The sequence below is a fragment of the Pelophylax lessonae genome (assembly GCF_965119305.1).
Source record: "Pelophylax lessonae genome assembly, chromosome: 4".
NCBI classification, from domain to species: Eukaryota; Metazoa; Chordata; class Amphibia; order Anura; family Ranidae; genus Pelophylax; species Pelophylax lessonae.
In genome coordinates this window covers 533,754,692-533,777,943 of record NC_138771.1, presented here as the reverse complement: position 1 = coordinate 533,777,943, position 23,252 = coordinate 533,754,692, and the positions used below count along the sequence as shown (strand labels likewise).

Below are 23,252 nucleotides of genomic sequence, written 5' to 3'. Positions count from 1 at the left end.
GGCGACTTGGTCGTCCGTTCACACCTTCACAAAATTCTACAGAGTGGATGTTCAGGCATCGGCAGATGCTTCCTTTGGCCACAAGGTTCTTAGTGCGGCAGTTCCTTAGAGCCTCTTGTATGGGCTCCTTGGCTGTTTGGGATACGTGTTGTTATCCCTGGGTTATTTGTTTTCCTGGGTTTTTGCTTCTGTTGAGCAAGTTTTTTTCTTCTGTTGCCCAGATGGTTTCCTTCCTTTGGTAAGGTTCCTTTCTCTGCTGTGGAGACGGCGTTGCCTTGGGCGCGGCTGCGTTTCCCACCCCTCATGTTTGCACTGCTTTGGGACTGTCGGAGGACGTAAGAGAAAACGGAATTTTTGTAAAATCTTACCTGTAAAATTCCTTTCTCTGAGTCCGACAGTCGCCGCCCCCGCCCCTCTTTTGGGGTTGGTTGTATACTCTACTGCTATTCCACTGAAACTGAGGTATGGATACAGGAAGTAGGAGGGTATTGACTGAGGGGACCACCCCCTGGGGGTGGGATGTGTTAAAGCTTTTATATTAACATATTCTGTTGCCTAGCTACTCCTTCGGAGCAAAGTCTAATACCCCATTGTGACGAATATGGAGATGGCGCGGACTGTCGGAGGACTCAGAGAAAGGAATTTTACAGGTAAGATTTTACAAAAATTCCGTTATAACATTATACTTACCTGCTCTGTGCAGTGGTGTTGCACTGAGCAGCCCAGATCCTCTTCTCTGGTCCTTTGAAGGCGTTCCTGGACCCTCCTCCTCCTGTCGAGTGCCCCTACAGCAAGCAGCTTGCTATGGAATCACCCAAGCTGAGCAGCTGCTCTGTGTGTCCATTCAGACATGGAGCTGTGGTTTGACCCCCGCCCCTCTCTCTCCTCATTGGCTAACTGACTGATTGACAGCAGCAGGAGCGAACAGCGCCTGCTACTGTGTCTCAGGCATTCAGGAGGGAGAGTCCTGGACACTTAAATAAAATGGGGCTCAGGTAAGTATTAAGGGGGCTACTGCACACTGAAGGTTTTTACCTTCTTGCATAGAATGCATAAGGATAAAAAAAAAAAAAAAAACCCTTCTGCCTTTAGAACCACTTTAAAAGCGGTGGTAAACCTCAAATCTAAAATATGAACAAAGCATATCCCTCCATAGTGTGTACTTGTCTCAATTAAAAAGCACCAAGTGTAATTTCTGTATGCTGCTCCATACCTCTGTTATCTGCATACAGTATCTCACAAGAGTACACCCATCACATTTTTGTAAATATTTTATTGCATCTTTTAATGTGACAACACTGAAGAAATTACACTTTGCTACAATGTAAAGTAGTGAGTGTACAGCTTGCATAACATGGTAAATTTGCGGTCTGCTCAAAATAACTCAACACAGCCATTATTGTCTAAACCGCTGGCAACAAAAGTGAGTACACCCCTATGTTAAAAAGTCCAAATTGGGACCAATTAGCCATTTTCACTCCCCGGTGTCATGAGACATGTGACTTACAAGGTCTCATGTGTGAATGGGGAGAAGGGGTGTTAAATTTGGTGTTATCGCTCTCACTCTCTCATACTGGTCACTGGAAGTTCACCATAGCCCCCTTTATGGCAAAGATCTCTCTGAGGATCTGAAAAAAGAATTGTTGCTCTACATAAAGATGGCCTAGGCTATAAAGAAGATTGCCAAAACCCTTAAACTGAGCTGCAGCACCGTGGCCAAGACCATACAGAGGTTTAAAAGGACAGGTTCCACTCAGAACAGGCCTTGCCTTGGTTGACCAAAGGAGTTGAGTGTACGTGCTTAGTGTCATACCCAGAGGTTGTCTTTGAGAAATAGATGTAGGAGTACTGCCAGCATTGCTGCAGAGGTTGAAGGGGTGGGATGCCAGCCTGTCAGTGCTCAGACCATATGCCGCACATTGCATCAAATTGGTCTGCATGGCTGTCATCCCAGGAGGAAGCCTCTTCTAAAGATGATACACAAGAAAGCCCTCAAAACAGTTTGCTGAAGACAAGCAGACTAAGGACATCGATTACTGGAACCATGTCCTTTGGTTTGATGAGAACAAGATAAGCTTATTTGGTTCAGATGGTGTCAAGCGTGTGTGGCGGCAACCAGGTGAGGAGTCTAAAGAAAAGTGTGGTGGTGGTGGGAGTGTCATGGTCTGGGGCTGCATGAGTGCTCCCGGGAACTGGGGAGCTACAGTTCCTTGAGGGAACCATGAATGCCAACATGTACTGTGACATACTGAAGCAGAGCATGATTCCCTCCCTTCGGAGACTGGGCCGCAGGGTAGTATTCCAACATGATAATGACCCCAAACACACCTCCAAGATGACCACTGCCTTGCTAAAGAAGTTGAGAGTAAAGGTGAGGGACTGGCCAAGCATGTCTCCCAACCTAAACCCTATTGAGCATCTGTGGGGCATCCTCAAACGGAAGGTGGAGGAGTGCAAGGTCTCCAACATCCACCAGCTTTGTGATGTCGTCATGGAGGAGTGGAAGAGGACTTCCAGTGGCAACCTGTGAAGTGCTAGTGAACTCCATGCCCAAGAGGGTTAAGGCAGGGCTGGAAAATATTCACAATCCAATGAAAACAGTTTTACACTCCCATGCAGTATACACAAAGATATACACTGTGGGACAATCCCCCCACCTCCCCCTTAGCAGCCAATCCACATACACATCCCATAATAAGCTTATCTTAAGGCAGACAAAACAATGTGGAGGTCATTAACATTTAACAATGGGACAGGCACAATCCATTCCCTCCCAATACACAAACAATAGGGAAGTCTGCCAATGACAGTCTGTGTGTCTCTCTCACAGACAAGTACATGGAATACACTGTAAGGTGGTATTAAATCTTCATATTTCTATATGAAGATATGGTTTACAATTATTACTGTCCCATCTGAAGCAATTCAAACCATTAAGTATCTGCTCTCCACCTCCAGTGACGGTGAATACAGTCACATATCTTCCCCCCAAAAGGTAGACTAACCAGGTACCAGACCTCCAACTGGTCTGTGCCTGAAGGAGTCAGCTAACAAGTCCCAAAGAGTCAATCCATCATTGCAGCTTCCATGACAAAGTTCCACATAGTTTGTAAGTTTGTCTTGGCAAGGGGCATGGAGCTCTCCTAGCCGATCAGTCTGTGGAAGTCTGGTTTGGGTAGGCCAGACTGGGCTTCTTGGGAACCCTGTGTCCCTAATAGACACAGGGTGACTTAGACATAAGAGAGGCCTAGTGGGCTGAGAGATGGGCTTTCCAGCCTCTCTAAGGTAGGATGTGTTCCATGGGCCCTCCCAATGTCTGCACCCACCCAGTACCCCAAACAAATTGTCCAGAAAACAGCATTACTCACCCAGCCAACCTTTGTCGCTCTCATAGCACATAACCGCCGCTGGGAATAAGCGTGGACTGGCCCTTCTCCTGGCAGTCCTTTCAGCCACTGGAGAGAAAACAGGGTGGTGGGGCTCACTTTGTCAGGCTGTTGGGGATCTGGGCTGACTGTCCAGCATCCCTGGGGTTTACAAGTGAAGACTGTAGTCCCATCCGCTACCACAGGAACTCCATATTTTGTATGTTGAGGGCAGAGGCCAACCGCAATGTGCTCTGTTGCCAGCTCTTCTGCTGGGTTGGTGTCATCATTCTGGGGCACCAACTACTGCTGGGAAGGGGAGTCAGCTGTTCCATCTTCCTTACCCCCATCTGGCGGTTGGGACAACCTTTCTCCTGTACTGTCTCCCAGATCATTGACTCTGTCCGGCTGCCAGCGCTTCAGCTGGGTGTAGAAGCTTCACTTCATCAGCTTGTTGCTGGAGCAAGGGGCTGGTTTCCCCAGCTTCCTGGAACTCTGTAGCTTTTGTGGTGCTGGGCAGAGGTTGGTAGCACTCTGCCCTGTTGCCAGCTCTTCTCCTGGGTTGGGGTTGGCGAATACCACCCCCAGGACCTGGTTGGGGGTCTGCTGTAGAGATGAGGGAATGCCTACCTCCTCCTCCTGGTATTCCTGCGGGGTAGGTTGGGGATCTGGACAGGCCATCCAGCATCACTGTAGTTCTGGTGCAGAGACCGCAGTCCCATCTGCACCATTGGGGTAAGAGCTGCTCTCTCCCTGTGGTTGGGGAATGAAGATGGCTTCCTCTTCTCCCAGTGGCTGGACAGATGCATTCCTCCATCCAAGCTCGTCCCGTGCAGAAACCGGTTCGTCCAGGTGAGTCAGCACTTGCTGCATTCGCCATAAGACATCCACATCCAAGACCGTGGGTGCAGGTGAGCAAAGCACACTACTACTGTGCCATATTGTCAATTCTTCAGTCAGGATTTCTTGACTGTCAGCTGGTTCTTCTGGATATTTCCAGGCAAGGGGAGCCCAGCCCTGGCGCTGAGCAGAGTCCAGCAGCCGTCAGTAGGCTCCAGCTCCCATTCCTGAACGACCAGAAACGCCACATCTTCCAGTGCCCAGAGCATTTCCAAGATGTTCAGAATCCTCTCTCTGTAATCCATAATTTCCTATAACCGCCACTTCAAATTGCTCCCAAAGTTAGGGTCCCCTGATAGCTTATCGTACAACAGTCCCCGGCCGCCGTAGCCAAAGCCTTCCGTTGGGCTGTAATCCGCTATCCAAGGGCATGTTTGGGATACATGCCACCGGAGGGCTCTATAGCTCCCTTCCAACCACATCTTTGCCCAGACCAGCCCGCTTAACTCAGCTGTCTGCTCCTTTTGCGGTGTATCTCCCAAAAACAGCTCCTGCAATCCATATTGCGACTAGTACCTTTTCTGACTGGAGGGGAGGATTTTTCCCTGGTGGCACTGCTCACGGGCTAGCTTTTCCTTCCAGAGATCCAAGCGCACAGAATCATGCCATCCTAGCAGGACCTGGTATGACACTGGTCCCCTGTGCTGTATCTATCTCTCGCAGCCTCCTTACGAATTCCTCTTCCATGGCAATGCTGCACGGGTGTTAGCTCACTCAATAACTTTACCGGTGTCTCAGAGCCGCTTCTTGCACTAGGATGCCATCCCACCACTTGCCACCAATTTAACGGATCAACCGTTATTAGGCGTATTGAACTTGGATGGGGATGGGGATAGGGAGTATTATGGGATGCCAGCTTGACTTTAAAGAACAGTTATTCAGGGGCAACTTTTCTATAAACAGCTAGGTACACTCCTCATCTTCCTCCAGCACATCACTTCCTTGCAGAAAACTTAGTTGGAACAATGTTTAGGTGGGATATGGCAAGGCACTCAGTCAGACCCAGCAAAGCCCTTTTCAGGTGGGGACCACGGGCCCCTTTGGTGTGTAGAAGATAAAGTCCCAGGCTCCAGCTATTTTCCTGTGGCTACTGATCCCAGCATTACCTTTTCAGGCACTGCAAGCCCACCTGCCCCTTTCACTAGCCCTCCTGGCTAAGCTTCCACAGTTCTCCCCGACTGACTCTACAGCCATCCCAGACTGTTTCTCCCCAGTTCTCTGTCCTCCCTGACTGCAAAACTCAACAGCTAGCTGGCCGTCTTCTCCCTGGAGATCTCCTGGACGAGCTTGCTGGCTCCCCTTGTCCACACACCTGCTCCCGTGCCACTGAACAGGACTCCCCCTTGGGTTGTCAGAGGATCTCTTTTACACCGGAGCTCCCAGACCTGAGGTCACAACCCCCCCCCCCCCCGCAGACTAGGGGGGCCACTCTCAAGGGCCACGACAAGCCTCCTCAGCACTCCATCTCCAAACATCCACACGGACTCTCCTGCCTCAGCTGGGCTGACCTGGGCTGGGCTGAAGTATTGATGACTTTTTAGCCCCATAACATTACATAGAAGGTGAAAGCTATGTAGGATTTTCAAACAAGTAAAAACAGTAGAACACAATTTTTTCAAGTTATGATATATGAATGGGGAAAATGTAACAAAATATAAAGTAGGTGTTACCCCATTTTGACTGCAAAAGTGGTAATACATTTTAAACTAATGACATAACCTACTAGGGCGAATATACAGATACTAGAGTAGTACAGTTACCCCTAACAGAAGACATTATATGCATGAGGTTTTTTAAAACCATGTTATGTGCCCATTGTGGCAGACCATGAGATTGATGGCAACTAATAACAGTCACATAATCTGACATTAGTTCAAGCACATCCGTGAAAGGCTATTGCTCGGTTCTAACTGAGGACACTCATGAAACAATTCCATCACCAGGGACCCAGAGGGAGAATTTGTGAAATAAAGACAGACAGCAAAGATAGGACACACTACAAACAGATTAAAACAAATAGACTTTTCTTGTGTACAAAAGATACCCATTGCTGTTACTACTTACCAGCAGTAGGCTTAACGGCCACTCTGAAATGCCTGGTAAGGGGGGGAAAAAAAATAAATACATTTATGGTTGCATGGTTGGTTGTATTGCACACTGATAATGACATCTAAAAGTGACAGACTGTGCTGGAATAGTTTGGTGACAACGTAGAGAGTTTAGTGCTTCCCCAGAGCCGCTTTGTAATTACGTGCCTTGACTCCAAGAACACCCTCAGCCCCTCCGACACACTTGGTTGAATGAAAGTTACTGCAGGCACTTATAAGAACATGGAGTATAGATACCTTTAACTCGACTGTGAATTTGCACCAGAAAAAAGACACAAGACTGTTTAGTGGTAAATTAACTCAATGTATTACGTACGGGTTCGAATAAATGGTTGTTTAAGCTTAAAAGTAACACACAGAAGTTCGGTTCAGACAATCTGCTAGACAGTACTATATCTATACCCAGGTAACTTAGAATACCGAGTTCTCTAGACTGGTAATGAATCGGCAAAGTAAGCAGTAAACAGTGCATATAAGCATGAACTATAATGTGAATAATAATACTACATCTAGTCTAGGAGTGCACTCTAGGAGAATGTCTAGGATATGGTGCAATGTCATGAGAGGTACATTTTAGCATAAGCAATAGGTGAAGGTGTCTGCATAGCAGCTGTAAAAGGGACAGTCTTTAGTCCAAACTTATCAGCCAGCCAGTTTTGGGGCCCAGCTGTACCGTTGGTGCACATGAGAATAGCCCCAGTCAAGCTTGCAGGCAGCCATTAGGCTCCTACAAGGCTGTATGGTCAGTTCCAATGGGCTCAGTCTCTAGCAGCAGATAGTAATCCCCACAACAGCAGCTCACCAGTCCCAGTGATCTTGCAGCTCACCATATGGTCACACAGGTTAGTTTACTCTCTGCTCTGCACCCAGGTGACTCTGGATGTCCCCACCCAAACTCAGCTCTCCAGATCCCGCTCAGGCTGCCGACATGCAGCCATGGTGGTGCACACTGGACAGCTACGTGCAGTCTCTCATGGCAAGACGAAGCTGTGTCCTGTACAGCCTAGGAAAATCCAGCTCTTTCCCCTTCTCCCGGCAATCTCTCTGGGAAATGCAGTTAAAAAGCTCTCAATTACAGTCGAGCCAATTGAACTTTTCCTGCTCAGCAGCTCCTTCTCTTGCCGATATAGCGGGTAACAAGTTCAGCACCGAAGGGCAGCAGCTACAGAGCAGCTGTAGCGAGTGTTTCTCTCACTGTTCATACTTAGCCAAGTGCCTGGCTACAAGAGCTATAAAATAGCAAAGCAACTCTAGATTTCAGTTTTCCATGATAAATGCACTACAGTTTTCACCAATGTAATCGTTTCATTGTCTCCTTTGTCCTCTTCTTTTGCTTGCAATGTAACCCTCAGTTTTGTTTGGGAGTCTGATGTGGGTTTTTAAATAAATAGCGGGCAAGTTTCCACAATTAGATGTGGGTTTTTAAATATATAGCAAACAAGTTTCCACAATTCGAAAAGAGGTGTAAGCTCTGACCAAGCAAAACACCTCCAGTTATGGATAAGTGAGGGAGGTATTATGTAGTTCCAATGCTGCCAAGTCCAGTTGTCCTCCTAGGACAGGAAGTGAGTTAATAGCAAGATCATCAAGTTAAAATAAATGTGTGAAAAAAAGAGAACTAATACAGCCACCAAATTTAAAGGCTGGTAATTTGCAATACTAATCATTTTGAGAAGTACAGAAAGGTTCATAAAGATCTGCTAGAAATTGCAACTTCCTGCTTGGGGTGGCAGCACCACCAGCTTTGTCACAACTGCCTGCTGGACTCCAGACCACCACCTATGCCAGCCTTTGTTCTACTCCATAAACACACAGTGTGGGTGCATAGCGTGAGTGAACAGCAACTCACCTTTCACCCTCTCACCAGCCCCCTGCTCCAGCACCAGATCCAGCTTCCTTTATAAGGAGGCACTGCCCTGCCCCCACACTGAATTGCACTGAGTGGGGGGAAGATTTGGATTTGAATGAGCCACCACCAGATTTGCATATAAATGAGCTGCTAGCTACAAATCCCATTATTGAGCCCCTGTTATATTATAGGTTTGTGTAATGACCATTTTGTATCTAAAGGCTAGATCTGATGGTAGGTAAAATGCAACTGTCAAGGCCAAACTGACCTTAGATTATTAGTAAATGGGTTAATGTACTCTGTAGTGCACTGTGTAATATATTGGTGCTATTAGATATACAATATACCTGGCTGTTGCACCCGTGAGAATAAATTATTAAAAAGTATTTAAAAAAAAATAAAAATCTTGAGGTAACATTACCGTTAGTTTACAGCATTTGTTACCCCAAACACTTCACATTCCTGATATGTACCATGTACTTGTATGAGAAAGTATCCTGTTCTCCTTGTATTGCTTCATTTATGTGAAATCCCTGGTGTTCCTGCTACTCCCCTGCTTCCTATTAAAAACTGACCACAATAAAACAGGAGAGCACACCAGTTCTCTAGCTGCGGTGGGAACTCCATGCATTCTTCTCCAATGATCAGAACTGTTCTGACACACCCCCCTACACAGCCATTTACTGAAAATATCAATGTACTTCTGCTTCTCCTCCCCCAGCTTCTTATGCAGCTGATTGCAGAGGGAATGTGATAACTTGGAAAAAAAATAAAGTATTTATAATGGTTTTTATATTTATACACAAATGTTTTTCCTTTCCTTTCCAATTTAAACTGAATGGGTTGTTTACCAGGTGATCATTTACAATCACTTTAATACATACCATTCTGCCACTTTTGTCAATCTGTAAGAAACCCAGGTATCCAGGAAACATGCCCGCTGCCCTCCACAAGCCCATTGGGTCTTCAGTTTTAACCATAAATGGCATTCCAGTAGGACCCATAAAATCACATCTCATAGGAATTGGGCCCAAGTATCTTTCAGGGGTTTCTAGGTCAGGAACGTCTTCTATTTTCTAAAAGAGGAAAATAGAACATGAAGTTACACAGCATGAAGTTACACAGCTAACGATAAAAACTTCTTTTCACTCCTCCAGCAATTCAATTTTTCACAGGAGTCTGTACAAAGCTATCCAGTAACTTTAGAAATCAGAATTCGGAAAATGAGGATTCTGTTGCTGACCAACAGTTGTAGCACCAGGAAACGCATGTAAAGCTGCACTGCTTCTGGCAACAGCAAGATTTCCCAGTACAGCTAGAATTGGGTCCCAAATTGGGCTCAGTAGATCTATTTAGGCAAGCTTCTGGCAAGAACCTGCTAGATTACCTTTCTGCTCCACTAGCCTGTAGCCAGCTTCTAGAAGCCATTAGCACAGTGCATAACTTGTCAAATTAAAACTAAAGGCAAAACACTTTAGATTCAGTTTTAGATATAGTGGAGATGAATTAGAACATTTGTCAGTTTTTATTGCGGTCTGTTTCCCAATTAAGAAAATTCACACTCTATTTGTTCTGTTTACCATCATCATTGAAAGTGAAATCAAGAGAAAAACCCACATTTTGGGTTGTCCCATAAAAAGTAAGAGGGAAAATCTTCCAATGGGGACTCTGGGGTCCCTAAGGAATTCCCTTAATTTGCAGGGATTTCCTCTTACTTCCTGTTTGGCTCCTCCTCTTTCATGTGTATATTTCTTGGAGTTCCCCGCCTGAGGAGAGCGGCACGCCTATCATTCCCATCGGAGCGAATGCTTGGGTGATTCAGTTGTTTGTAAAGTACTCCTTTAACTATAGAATTTGTGTTTGGAAAGCTGTGTCACAGGCCTAATCAGCTAGACTGAACCAAAGTTTTTTTTTTTTTAACATGGACAAAAAAAATAATTTGGCAAAGTAATTTGCCCAGTAAGAGTGCATATACGTTTGTTCTGTTCAGGCGGGACAAAACTGAATGTTTTTAGGCCATTTCTTGTTCTGATGAAATGTTTTTTACTGATCTAAAATGGAATATAGCTCATTTTGCCAGTAGATGGTACCAAGTATCATTAGGAATTTTTCTGTGATACTTGGTGACATCAATTGGCTAAATGCTGTAGTTTCGGTTTTAAAAACAATGAAACATTCATCTAGCATAGGACATAGCCCAACATTCATTTTCTCCCCACTCTCACAGAACGAATGTACATGCACTTTTCATGGGCCAATGGCTGTGGTATATCTCCTAGGTGTTTAGTCAAATTCTTATAAGTCATGTATAAAATTACAACTTTACCTCAAAACCTCCAGTTTCCACCAGGATATCATGAAGAAGTCTTATGTATTCTGTGGCCGCTTTCAGTGTATCCACTTTGCTAGGTTTTCGGTCTTTAGGGATGAGAGGCACAATGGTCTTCAGCTTGGAAAAGCCACTATTGATATTTCTGATCTGTTAATAAAAGGTTCATTAAGGTTAAGAAGACTGGACCAGAACTCCAGGCAAGCAGCAATATACACACACCTGAATACACATGTATACTGATTTGTGGTTTTGTTCAGTCTTGTGATGTACACAAACACACAGCACTAGACTTCAAATCGTGGCAGGATATTTTTCCTGTGTAACAGGACAATATTTCTGATTGCCATCTTGTGGAAGAAAAGTTGTGCAATGTCAGCTATGCCCTTGTTTAGCTAGTGACTGGGTTTACATAGGAGCATTTTGGGAGATGTAGTTTAGAGGATCCAAGCCACACCTATCCCATGGAAGCAACTACATGTACACCTGAGGGCTGCAGAGATCACATAAAAAAGAAAGCCTGAGAAAGAGCAGGACAGTTGGGGAGCGAGGCAATTGTAGAATGAAGGGAGAACATGTACTGTGCTATGCGGTATTGAGCGAGCAGGCCCTGTGCTGATTTCTCTGGATGCTGCTGTATCTAAGAGCATGGAGGCCTCACTTAGGCCTGGACCAGAGCAGAGGATCTAAATTACCATTGGCTCTTGTGGGGGCAGTGCTGCACCCGATTTAGCCTATTTTATGTTTTTTATTAAATTTTTACAGGAGCCAAATTATACTACCAGCCTGTCTTTGGATTGTGGGGAAACCCCACAGAAGTAAAAGGAGAACATGCAAACACCATGCAAGTAGTGTCCTGGTTGGATTTGAACAGAGGACCCAGTGCTGCAAGACAGGAGGGCTAACCACCAAGCCACTGTGCTGCCCATGCAATTTTCTCTGTCACTTCATGGCTGTTCACCGAATTATGGATCATCACTTGTCCAAGGAGTAAGAAGGTAATCTAGGAAGCGGTAAAGATGAATTGTTGATTTTACTAATACAGCAAGGCACAGAAGTGTTATCTCAACATTTGGCACAGTGGTCTTGCTTCTCCCACAGTTTAGCCAGGCTATAATTCACATCTCAAACTGATGGACAACCCTGCCCTTCTCATTACAGTTATGTCACGGCTTTCTGCATACATCAATCGGGGTAGTGGTTAGTGATGGAGGGGAGGGATAGGCTACTGACTTTGGTAATATTTGCATATTGTTAACAGCACTTTTTAGTCTACACATTTTTGGGAAAGTAAAAGCATTTGAACTATTTGATGGTGCAGAATAAGAAGATACCATCATGGCCACTTTAGGGAAAGTAAATGATTTGCTTCAAGGGCTTCAAAGAGAATTTTATAAATGGAAAATTAAAGTGTACGTTTGGTAAAAAAAGTAAAAAAAAAAAAAACTAAATATTCCGATGCACAAGGGACTTATTTAACTATTATTAAGCTATCAGCTGGTGCTTTAGTTACCCTCTTCTTACCTACAATGTTTAGCACTCCCACCAGTATGGCAGGGGTTAATAGAGCAGAGGGAGCGGTCATATGCACTCATCAAGAGTGCTGACTATGCCCAACCTCCTCCATTCATAGAAGCTGTACTAAAGCTTTCATGAATGAAAAACGATCTGTAAAATGGAGGAGGCAGACCTTTCATTCACTTACCTACCCTTCATTCATAAGATTGCATTTCATTCATAGAACCTATAGTACAGGAAGTGGAACGAAAGGGTGGGAATAGTTGGGACTCCCTCAGCTCTAATAAATCCTGTAGCACCGGAAGTACAGCAATAGAGTGGCTAGGTTGGAAATTTTACAGAGAATTTTCTAAAGTGGCATATGCGGTCAAACAAGATATACTCATCCAATGTGGTTGAAGAGGACTTCTTACCCGCTCCCTTTCCTTGGCATTGGCTGCCTGTCTCCTTTCCAGAATATCCTGAAAATTCTCTATACACAGGTAGTGTCCTGATGAGTGTCTCTTCAACTTGTTGATGGAGGACTGGTTTGGTAGGTAGTCATAGTGTTCCTTCAAAACATCTCCCAGCAGTTCAGGAGGTGGAGTAATGCACAATGCAGGAAGGTCACTTTTCCTGTTGTGATCAGTGGCTTGCTGCTTAGAATGGAATAAATGTTATATGAAAGTACTTTTAAATGATTACCTAGCAAAATTAAAAGTTTAGCCCTCTTTAACAGTCCCAGTGTCTGTGGCTCCTTGGGAAAATTGCTAAACCCTGAAGTATTAGGTAAACACATGCATCCTTAACCACTTCACATGCGATGTCTGTGTGATGCAATTTCAGCCATGCAAAATGTATGGCTGAAATTGCATCTCATTCGGACCAAAATGGTGCAGGACCCTTTTTTGAACCAATCTTGGGATTTTATTAACTTTTCATTGACACCCCCAGCAATTTGCAGATCTCAGTGTGAATCATTGTGTGATTCTGGAACCGGCACTGATTCGCAGTGTTTCCTGCATTGCACCAGTGTGAACCGGGACTAAGCAAATTTAACAAGGATGAGGGCTGCTCTCCAAGACTTAGACAGGGAGGGAATATTGGCATCAATGAACACAGAACAGAAATGGGAATTCTTCAAAAAGACAAAGTATATTCCCATGGGCAAGAAGTTTAAAAGGCTAAACATAAAACCTATGTGCCTCATGGCCAAAGTTAAAAAAAGCTATAAAGAAAAGTAAAAAAACAAAAACAAATAATAGAACATAATATGTAAAAAGTAAATCAAGGACGCAAAAATTCAAAACGAACGGCAAAGGATAGGACAAACCCCAAAATTTTTTAAGATATTAATAGTAAAAAGGTCAGGTCTGAGCATGTAGGCCCTTTACAAAATAATCTGGAGTTGGTGACTGAGGACAAAGAGAAGGCAAACTTATTAAATACTTTCTTCAGCTCTGTATATACAAAGGAGCATGGGGGAGCTCATGACCATAATGGAGGATGGTATTGACACAGCCCCAAATGATCCACAATGGCTCAAAAGTGATATGGTCCAGAAATATTTAGACAGAATATCAAAGGTGAATATAGCACCTGGAACAGATGGCATCCACCCACGCCTCCTAAAATAATTGAGCTCTGTCATTTCAAAGCCATTGTTTCTAATTTTTAGGGACTCGGTAAGGACTGGAATAGTACAACCGGATTGGCATAGGGCCAATGTGGTGCCTATATTTAAAAAGGGAGTCTTTGCCAAGTAACTATAGACCTGTTAGTTTAACTTCTATAGTCGGGAAGATACTGGAGAGTTTAATAAAAGACCACATAGATGAGTTTTTGCATGAAAAAAACATATTTTAGGCAACAGACAGCATGGATTCATGAAAGACAGAAGTTGTCAAACAACCTGATTTGTTTTTTTGAGGAGGACGACAGAGGGGTGGGTGTGGAATGTACTATACTTGGATTTTGCAAAAGCGTTTGATACAGTTCCCCACACACAGCGAGAGAGAGGAGAGAGAGACTTGCGGGAGTCTCCCGTCTTTGGCCAATGGCTCACGGACACCCGCAAGTGCCGTGCGATCTCCCGGCTGCCGCGGGAGACTTAGGATGTCTGCAGTTGTCAGCAGGGCCGGCGCCAGCATAAGGCAGCTCAGGCGGCCGCCTTAGGGCAGCAGGAGGGGGGGCGCTAAAGCAGAGGGTCCCTCAAGTCCTTACGCTGGTGCCGCACTGCTTACACCTGCTCAGCACAGCCGACCCGTGACAGTCAGCACAGAGCTGGGCGCCGCCCTGAGCCGCCCTTCAGCTACTGCCTCCGCACTAGCTTTTACCAGCAACAAAAAAAGAGTCCTCCCTTATGAAAGGCAGTCTTTCATTTCCGCACACCAGGCACTGTCTTTTCTCCAAGTACACTTGCTGCTTCTCTCCAGGAGAATTCCCTCCCACGTGGGCTGTACCAGAACCGCCTCTAGTCCATCACACTCGTCTGAACTGGAGGGAAGGGAGAGAAGAGGGGGGAGGAGCCGAGTGAGCAGGGGGAGGGGACAGCAGGCCCAGTGCAAGACTGCAGGAATGGCACAGATCCTCAGTGGAAGCATGGCTGACTGTGCCCATTACACTGTTGCATGAACAGGTACATCATGGGGACCATGTAGAGATAGAGGAGGAATAGATGAGGACAGAGAGGGGGATACAAGGACAGAGTAATGGAAAAAGAGAGATGGGGGTAGTTAGAGAGTATATGGGGACGGAGAACAGAGGAGATTGGACAAAAATACATCAACAATAAGACCCCTTTCACATGGGACAGACTTTGCTTTGCTCAGAAGGGGAACTGTCTGCTGATCCCCCCTGAGCAGTGCAGGAGGTTAACAGATCCTCATTTGCTCCAATAATGCCAAGCAGACACAGCCCACTTTGCTCTGTGGGCAGTCGAATTTAAACGAACTGCCTGTCCGTTTACACCCGATTGGAATCCATCCTAATCTGCCCAAAAAGAGGGTAACGGATTCCCCTTCCATTTGTTTTTGTCAGATTGGATGTAGGTGGGTGTAAAAGGACACAAGTCAATTTACATGCACCGCTCCATAGAGGAGAATGGAGGGTTCAATCAGGAGGACTTGATTGGACCCTCCATTCATCTCTATGGAGCGGCAGATGTAAATGGACTTGTGTCCATTTACACCCACCTACCTCCAATCCGATCTGACAAAAATAATTTGTGTGAAAGTGCAATGTGATAGATAAAGAATAATATATATACACAATGCATAAATAGTAGCTTTCTCCCAAGAGCAGCCTTTCACCACTCCACCTGGTCAGGTACCAGCCACAGGCAACCCCGTATAAAGCATACTAGAGCGCATTGCCAGGACATACTGCGCTGCTTTATTACAGTGATGTACTTACAGCAAACTTTACTAGGATAAAGCAACAAATTGTTTACTTGCCCTGGTATTGCACTATAGTGTGTTTTGTTTTTTACATTTATGGGGTTCCTTATGGTTGGTACTGGACCAAGCCACTATACCTGCAGTGCCGCTTTTTGAACAAAGTGGTTGTAAATAACCAGCAGACGAAAAGTGCATGTGGCCTCATAAGTTTAAGGAGTCAGTTTTTTTGATAAGCAAATGGTATGTGGTTTGCATTAACCGCCAGTAGTAACCGCCAGCAGTCTGCAAAATAAGTAGAAAGAAGGTATGTGCATTAGCGTGTGTAAATTGTTGCAATATGTTTTTCAATAACTAGTTGTGTTTTGTCATAATAGGTCATGCCCTTGTTCATACATGTAAGAATAAAGGACATGGCATTTTCTGGCTGCCTAAGTCACATGTGCTAGGGGTGCAACTAGTCACCCGCACATAACTGTAAATATCCCAGCATGTGCAGTGTTTCTGACTCCTACCACCATGACCACTTCATTGTTTTAAGGGGGGGCGTCGCGGAGTGCCACCTCCCTGAAATTAGTTTTTGCAGGTTGGGATGCCTGGGTTGGGGGTGGGAGAGATTAAGGGGGGGGGGGGGGGATAATATGAGTTAATAAAGACAAAAACAAAAAAACAAACAGAGTGTGCCAAGCTAATGTTTCAGTGTAGTGGGGGAGGTGCTTCTACTAGTGGAAGACATGGATCAGTGTTTCTGCTTTACAGGAACACAGGATCCGTGTCTTCTGCACGGACAGAATGACAATCTGCCTTGTTTACATAGGCAGACTGGCATTCTGTCAGTGTATCGAATGATCAGATGGTCCCAGTGGACATCCCACGAATTAGCTCCCGCAGTGTAAAATCACAGCGGGAGCGAGCCGCCAGTGGTGCGCACGCGTCTCTAAAAGCCTGGAAGCGCAGAATCATATATCTCACACACACGTTTCTGCACAGTGTTGCCGCTCTTTAGCAGTAAATCTGCCATGGGGTGGTCGGCAAGTGGTTAAAAGATTCAGCATGTTATCACTAACCGGGTGCCAGGTGAAAGGTATTTTACCCTTGTGATATTATTTTGTGCTTGCAGTGATTTTAGCGAACCAGATGTGCCAGAGGGGCTGATGTTCTTGGTGGTGAGGCACAGAACCCGAAATTACCAAGCGGCTCCTTCCGGGGTGGCACTACATGTGGATGATACCAGCGGTGAAAGATCCTTCTTTTCAGCCGGCATAGAATGGTCTTATTCTCATAATAATTCTAAAGCAAATGTCCGGAGCATCTAATTTCCCTTTTATTGGTTGATATAGATTGACTTGTGTCTTTTTTCAAACAGACTAAGTATATAACCCACTTATCACAAGTCAAGAGTCCTCCACCCTATCTTATATCACAGTGCGCATACACACCCCCCTTGTGCTGCTGCCAGGAAAAAGCTGGGGGCATACCTGGGAAGTAGAAAGTGCAGGGTCTGGAGGAGGATTAGAGAAGGGCTGGAGTCAGCTGTTGGAGTTTGCCAAATGTGGAGACCAGGAGAGGCGGAAATGAGGGGGTTCTCAGAGAGGCACAGGATCTGTAGGAATTCTGTTGTCCTCTCTGCTGCGGACTGCTGAGACAAGGTGGTGGTGCCACAAAAGAGGTGTGAAGGCCACATGAAATGGCCTGGAGGGACGGATTTATTCATTGGGCCACAGCAGTGAATGCGTTTTGTGTGCTTGGCCGTCATTGCATTGGTGGAAAAGAGAACCTGGGAGAAAAACCAGAGGCCCTTGCAGGGGGTAGCCAAGAACAATTTTGAAGTTTGCCTAAAAATACATCTTGCACTACTCCGGTTATCTCTACCCTGGTAGATATATTGCAAAAATTGCATAAATGTATGCTCTTTGATAAAACTGAGGCTTACAAGCGTCAGAAGTCTCTTATGAAGAAGTTTTTTGATAATTGGTCCCCATATTTTCTTAACACACTGACATTTATCCAATTTATGCCCCGTACACACGTGCAGATTATCTGAAGACTTTTGTCTTCAGATTTACCTTTTCTATGTAGTGCAAGGGCCTGCCAGATTGCATACAAATTGAAAGTGTTTAGGTTTGACCTCATATTATATGGTTTTGGCAAGTCTGCAGACAAAAGTCTTCAGATAATCTGCACGTGTGTACGGGGCATTAGAGAACCTATCTTGCAGTTTAGATATTCTAGATGGTATAATATAGAAAGGCTAAGTGGCTCTTTGGGCCCATTAGAATTTTTCTGATTAAGATTTTTTATATAGGAGATTAGTTTGAATGGGAATATTTGACCCAGCTATATTTTATATGACAGAAGACTAATAGTAGAATTTCATTATTAGATATTTGTTGGTGTTTAGGAGATGAAGAGTCTTGTTGAGATATCATTTTTGTAATTTTTTTTGTTTTGTATGTTGGAGTAATTTTGGATATTATGCATGTTTTTTTTTTCTTGTTTACCGTTGTGTTTTTTTTTCTCTGCACCTTTAATTGGTGTTGTAAATGTATGACCATCCATTGTGATTTTGTAAGAGATCTTGTACTTTTTAAAAGTTTGTAAATAAAAATATTAAAATGTAGCACTACCCCGTAGGAGCCACTGGTAGTTTGCCCAGGTCTTCTCCACTTTTCCCCCGCAGCCAGGCACAAGGTAGATTCACACAGTCTGGTGCACATTCACTTCCACTCGTCGTCTTCAATGATTAGTCTAGGGGTTTTGTTTTTTTTTTGTTTCATTTTTGCAAAACATGGATAGGGAAGGGGATTTAGTGGGATATTCCAAGAAACAGAACGGTTCAGACTAAGGACTCTAGCTTCCTTGTAGAACTGTAGTAAAGTCCTTGGAGAAGACAGATAAAGACTTCTCTTTAGCAGCAGCAAACTATTCACAAAGCTAAACAGTGTCCCTTAGTTGTGGGCAGTCTTGGACAACGCTCTTCTGAACAGTAGCCAGTTTTCTCTTGTTCAGACCCTCAGCTGACTATATAGCATACCAGACAGGGTTAAGAGCACAAATGTATGGATCCTTTAAGTTGTCTGTACAAAACAAGCTCCTTCCAAGCAACACTATACCAGTGATACCAGACCAGATCATCAATAGACAGCCCCTTTAGCCAGCTCTCTGTAGAACCAGGGTAACTCTCACCAACGTCAGGCCCTCAGTTCTCCCACCTAAGGTTGCATGCCAGCAATTCAAACTCTCTGGTTGCCCACCTGAGGCCACACAGCAGCAGGTGCCAGGGGAGGCAGCCGCCTCTCCCTTAGCTGGTGCACTCGTCTTCTAGGAAAGACCCTGAGTCCATGTGTTCCTAGCATAGAAATACAAGCACCCAGCATGCCTAGGGGCACCTCTCCTTTTAATTGGTCAGGGCTGCATAAATGTTCATGCACTTATCTGCATGGTTCCTGCCTATTATCCTAAACCTTCTCTGGTTGCTTGGATACAGGGAAACTGTTGGGTGTGTAACTGCTTGGTCATACGATGTACGGCAAGACACACAGTCTGCACGAGCCCTGCATTGCACCCTCATTCTGCTGATTGTGGGTGCAATGCTTTCCAGGCTCCCAATAAAAAAAAAAAAAATGCACATTTTTTTAACTGCAAAAAGATGTGCATTTATTACTTTTTTAAAAATGTGAACTTATCCTTTAACATTTACCTAGCTGCACCTCTGTTAAGCAGAGCAACCAAAAACAATTCTATATTAACCCTAGCACCTACCTAGGGGGGTGCTACATAAAAACCACCACATCTTTTCCAGGTCTTATAAAAAGAAAGCTGGTCTCTTTCTGAAAGTTGTAATCGCCCGTGTCAGAATTCAGTATTTCTAAATCATTGGATCTTACAAGCAATCAGCCAATAAAAGTCTAATTGTTTTTAGCTCTAAATCGACCAGGCCTGCTTGTTGTAACAAAATACCGCCTTGCAGCAACAGACCCACCCCAGGGACAATAGACCCCAACAGCAACAATGGATCTCCCATCACCCAGCATTAATAGACCCCTCCCCTCAACAGTAGAGCACTACCAGCAACAATACACCCCTCCAGCAGCCAGCAGCAATAGGCCCCTCCCTCAACAATAGGCCCCTTCCTTTAACCAGCAGATCCCTCCCCCAGCCAGCAACAATAGACCCCTCCCTCAACCAATAGGCCCCTCCCAGCAGCCAACAGACCCCTCCCTCAACAGCAGATCCCTCCCAGCAGCCAATAGGCCCCTCCCTCAACAGCAGATCCCTCCCAGCAGCCAATAGGCCCCTCCCTCAACAGCAGATTCCCTGCCAGCAACAATAGGCCCCTCCCTCAACAGCAGATCCCTTCCCTCAGCCAGCAACAATAGATCCCTCCCAGCAACAATAGACCCCTCCCTCAACAGCAGATCCGTCCCAGCAGCCAGCAACAATAGACCCCTCCCTCAACAGCAGATCCCTCCCAGCAGCCAGCAACAATAGACCCCTCCCTCAACAGCAGATCCCTCCCAGCAGCCAGCAACAATAGACCCCTCCCAGCAACAATAGACCCTCCCAGCAGCCAGCAACAATAGACCCCTCCCTCAACAGCAACAATAGACCCCTCCCTCAACAGCAGATCCCTCCCAGCAGCCAGCAACAATAGACCCCTCCCAGCAACAATAGACCCCTCCCAGCAGCCAGCAACAATAGACCCCTCCCTCAACAGCAGATCCCTCCCAGCAGCCAGCAACAATAGACCCCTCCCTCAACAGCAGATCCCTCCCAGCAGCCAGCAACAATAGACCCCCTCCCTCAACAGCAGGTCCCTCCCAGCAGCCAGCAACAATAGACCCCTCCCTCAACAGCAGGTCCCTCCCATCAGCCAGCAACAATAGACCCCTCCCTCAACAGCAGGTCCCTCCCAGCAGCCAGCAACAATAGACCCCTCCCTCAACAGCAGGTCCCTCTCAGCAGCCAGCAACAATAGACCCCTCCCTCAACAGCAGATCCGTCCCAGCAGCCAGCAACAATAGACCCCTCCCTCAACAGCAGGTCCCTCCCAGCAGCCAGCAACAATAGACCCCTCCCTCAACAGCAGATCCGTCCCAGCAACAATAGACCCCTCCCTCAACAGCAGGTCCCTCCCAGCAGCCAGCAACAATAGACCCCTCCCTCAACAGCAGGTCCGTCCCAGCAGCCAGCAACAATAGACCCCTCCCTCAACAGCAGGTCCGTCCCAGCAGCCAGCAACAATAGACCCCTCCCTCAACAGCAGATCCATCCCAGCAGCCAGCAACAATAGACCCCTCCCTCAACAGCAGATCCATCCCAGCAGCCAGCAACAATAGACCCCTCCCTCAACAGCAGATCCGTCCCAGCAGCCAGCAACAATAGACCCCCTCCCTCAACAGCAGATCCGTCCCAGCAGCCAGCAACAATAGACCCCTCCCTCAACAGCAGATTCCTCCCAGCAGCCAGCAACAATAGACCCCTCCCTCAACAGCAGATTCCTCCCAGCAGCCAGCAACAATAGACCCCTCCCTCAACAGCAGATTCCTCCCAGCAGCCAGCAACAATAGACCCATCCCTCAACAGCAGATCCCTCCCAGCAGCCAGCAACAATAGACCCATCCCTCAACAGCAGATCCCTCCCAGCAACAATAGATCCCTCCCAGCACACCCCACTACCGCTTTCCATTGCATACATTCAGTGGTGGAAGTGCCAGAACTGCGTTCCCGCTGAAAAAAAAAAAGAAGCCCTAGTTATAACACCTGTCAGTTTTTCTTCCCTCAGTTCCTGTCACATAACCAAAACAGGAAGTGAGAAGAAATCCCTCCTCAAGAAAGAGCCCAAAAGGTAAGAATGTCTTTCATTTTGGTGAGAACTATAAACAGCACAACTAAAGAAGGTGCGTCTCCCTTAGGCCCCTTTAAAATTGATCAGCTGTGCTTTCCCTGCAGTAATGCAGGACTTTTGGTATATATTCGGAAAACACACCAAAACCTTCCAATCTAATGGAAGTCTATGTCAAAGTACAGGTAACTTGCATGGGGAAACAGCAGTAGATCAGTGTGAAAGGGTCCTAACAGGGACAGACCTGACAGGTGTTGCCTTTAGTTATACTTTACCATAACAAAATCACAATTTTCAAGAACAAAAAGTTTTTTTTTTCTAGAACAGGGAGAAATCTACTAGTTCAGAGGAAAAATGTCCTTGGAAGGGACTTTTCATGCACTACATACATGTAGTATTACACAGTTATATAAATGCTTGTACAGATAGCTCCCACTACCCCCCAGTGCCCCATTACCTTCTCTGTCGGGGGTTTGCGTACGTCTGTCTCCATGCTTTCCTTGTGGGCCGATTCCTGGGGTTCCTCAGATCCTGCCAGCACCTCAGAGGCCATGGCGTAGTGGGCACTGTTGGTGGGAATAGGAGACATCATATATGAGCTCACAAAGGAGATCTCTGCCACACAGAAACACACAGCTATAAGCATTATAGATCTGCTATTACAGCTGAAAAGAATAGAAAAATCTCTCCCAATACTTGGATCAGTTCTGCAACCTTCATCTGCTGCTTAGATTACCATCAGATTAGTTGAGAATCAGTATAATTGTATACATTGGTGAGGAACATGTTTGGTTCTCTAGAATATCTGGCTGTTGTATTGACAAACCTATTCTCTTCCCAAACTCATTGCACCACTTCTCATGAGGAGGCCAGGTTTTAAGGCTGCTCCTGTCTAAGCAGGTGCAGTAATCAGTGTGGCTGGTGTTCCCTGTCCAATCTCCATGAGGGCCTTTATGGCCTAAGACTGGCTGATTCATTTAACCTCTTGTTGATTATTTCTTCATTTGGAGACAGTACACTTTTATTAGAAATGTGATATGTCTATATACAGTATTTGGTATATATTAAAGCTATACAGAGGATTTATAGTGGCTCGGTCAAGCTGCTATAATCACCAGCGAGCAATCACTAAGGGCCCCATTTATAATGTATAGCCCCTTTTATCGCAGCTGCTTTAACCACTTGCCGACCAGCCGCCGCAGGTTTATGAAGGCAGGTTCCCGGGAAATGACGCACCCTTACGTCACTTCGCGGGAGCAATCGTGGGGGTGCACCAGAGGGGAAGCTGATCTGCGAGGGGCGGTGGCTGCGATTGCAGCCAGGAACCCGCAATCACTCCCCGTGAAGACAGAACGGCGGTCTGCCATTGTAAACACAGCAAACCGCTGTTCTGTCAGCAATGAACACACAACACAGGGCTCCTGTGTTCCTCCGATTTAGTAAGTCCGATAAGTCCATCCTCCACAAAGTTAGAAAGAACCCGCTAGGGACACATTTAACCCTTTTATCGCCCCTGGTGTTAACCCCTTCCCTGCCAGTGTCGTTAGTGCAGTGACAGTGCATATTTCTAGCACTGATTACTGCAGTAATGTCACTGGTCCCCCCCAAAAGTGTCAAAAATGTCAGTTAGGCCTCTTTCACACGGGCGCTCCGAATGTCCGTATATCACCCTATCCGTTTGCGGGTGATATACGCACATAATGCATGTCAATGGGATTGCGGATGTCAGCGGATGACACCGCTGACATCCGATTTGCGTCCTTTCAGTTCTTTTCCGTTTTTTGGAACGGAACAGAACCCTATTTTTCTTCCGTTTAACCACTTTACAACCGGAGGATTTTGCTGTCTTCCGTCCAGGCCACTTTTTGCGATTCGGCGCTGTGCGACTTCAACTGACAATTGCGCGGTCGTGCGACGCCGTACCCAAACGAAATTTACGTCCTTTTTTTCCCACAAACAGAGCT

At 45.8% G+C, this 23,252-nt stretch overlaps 1 protein-coding gene across 1 annotated transcript; it reads right to left on the bottom strand.

Annotated features, from left to right (window-relative positions):
• Positions 1-6,326: 6,326 nt before the first annotated feature.
• FIGLA (folliculogenesis specific bHLH transcription factor) lies at positions 6,327-21,880 on the bottom strand (the record flags this gene model as incomplete). Its single annotated transcript, XM_082255468.1, has 5 exons — positions 6,327-6,361; positions 9,107-9,298; positions 10,549-10,701; positions 12,483-12,704; positions 21,746-21,880. The coding sequence occupies 5 exons, from the start codon at positions 21,878-21,880 to the stop codon at positions 6,341-6,343; spliced, it is 723 nt and encodes a 240-aa protein (XP_082111594.1). The 3' UTR covers positions 6,327-6,340.
• Positions 21,881-23,252: the final 1,372 nt, after the last annotated feature.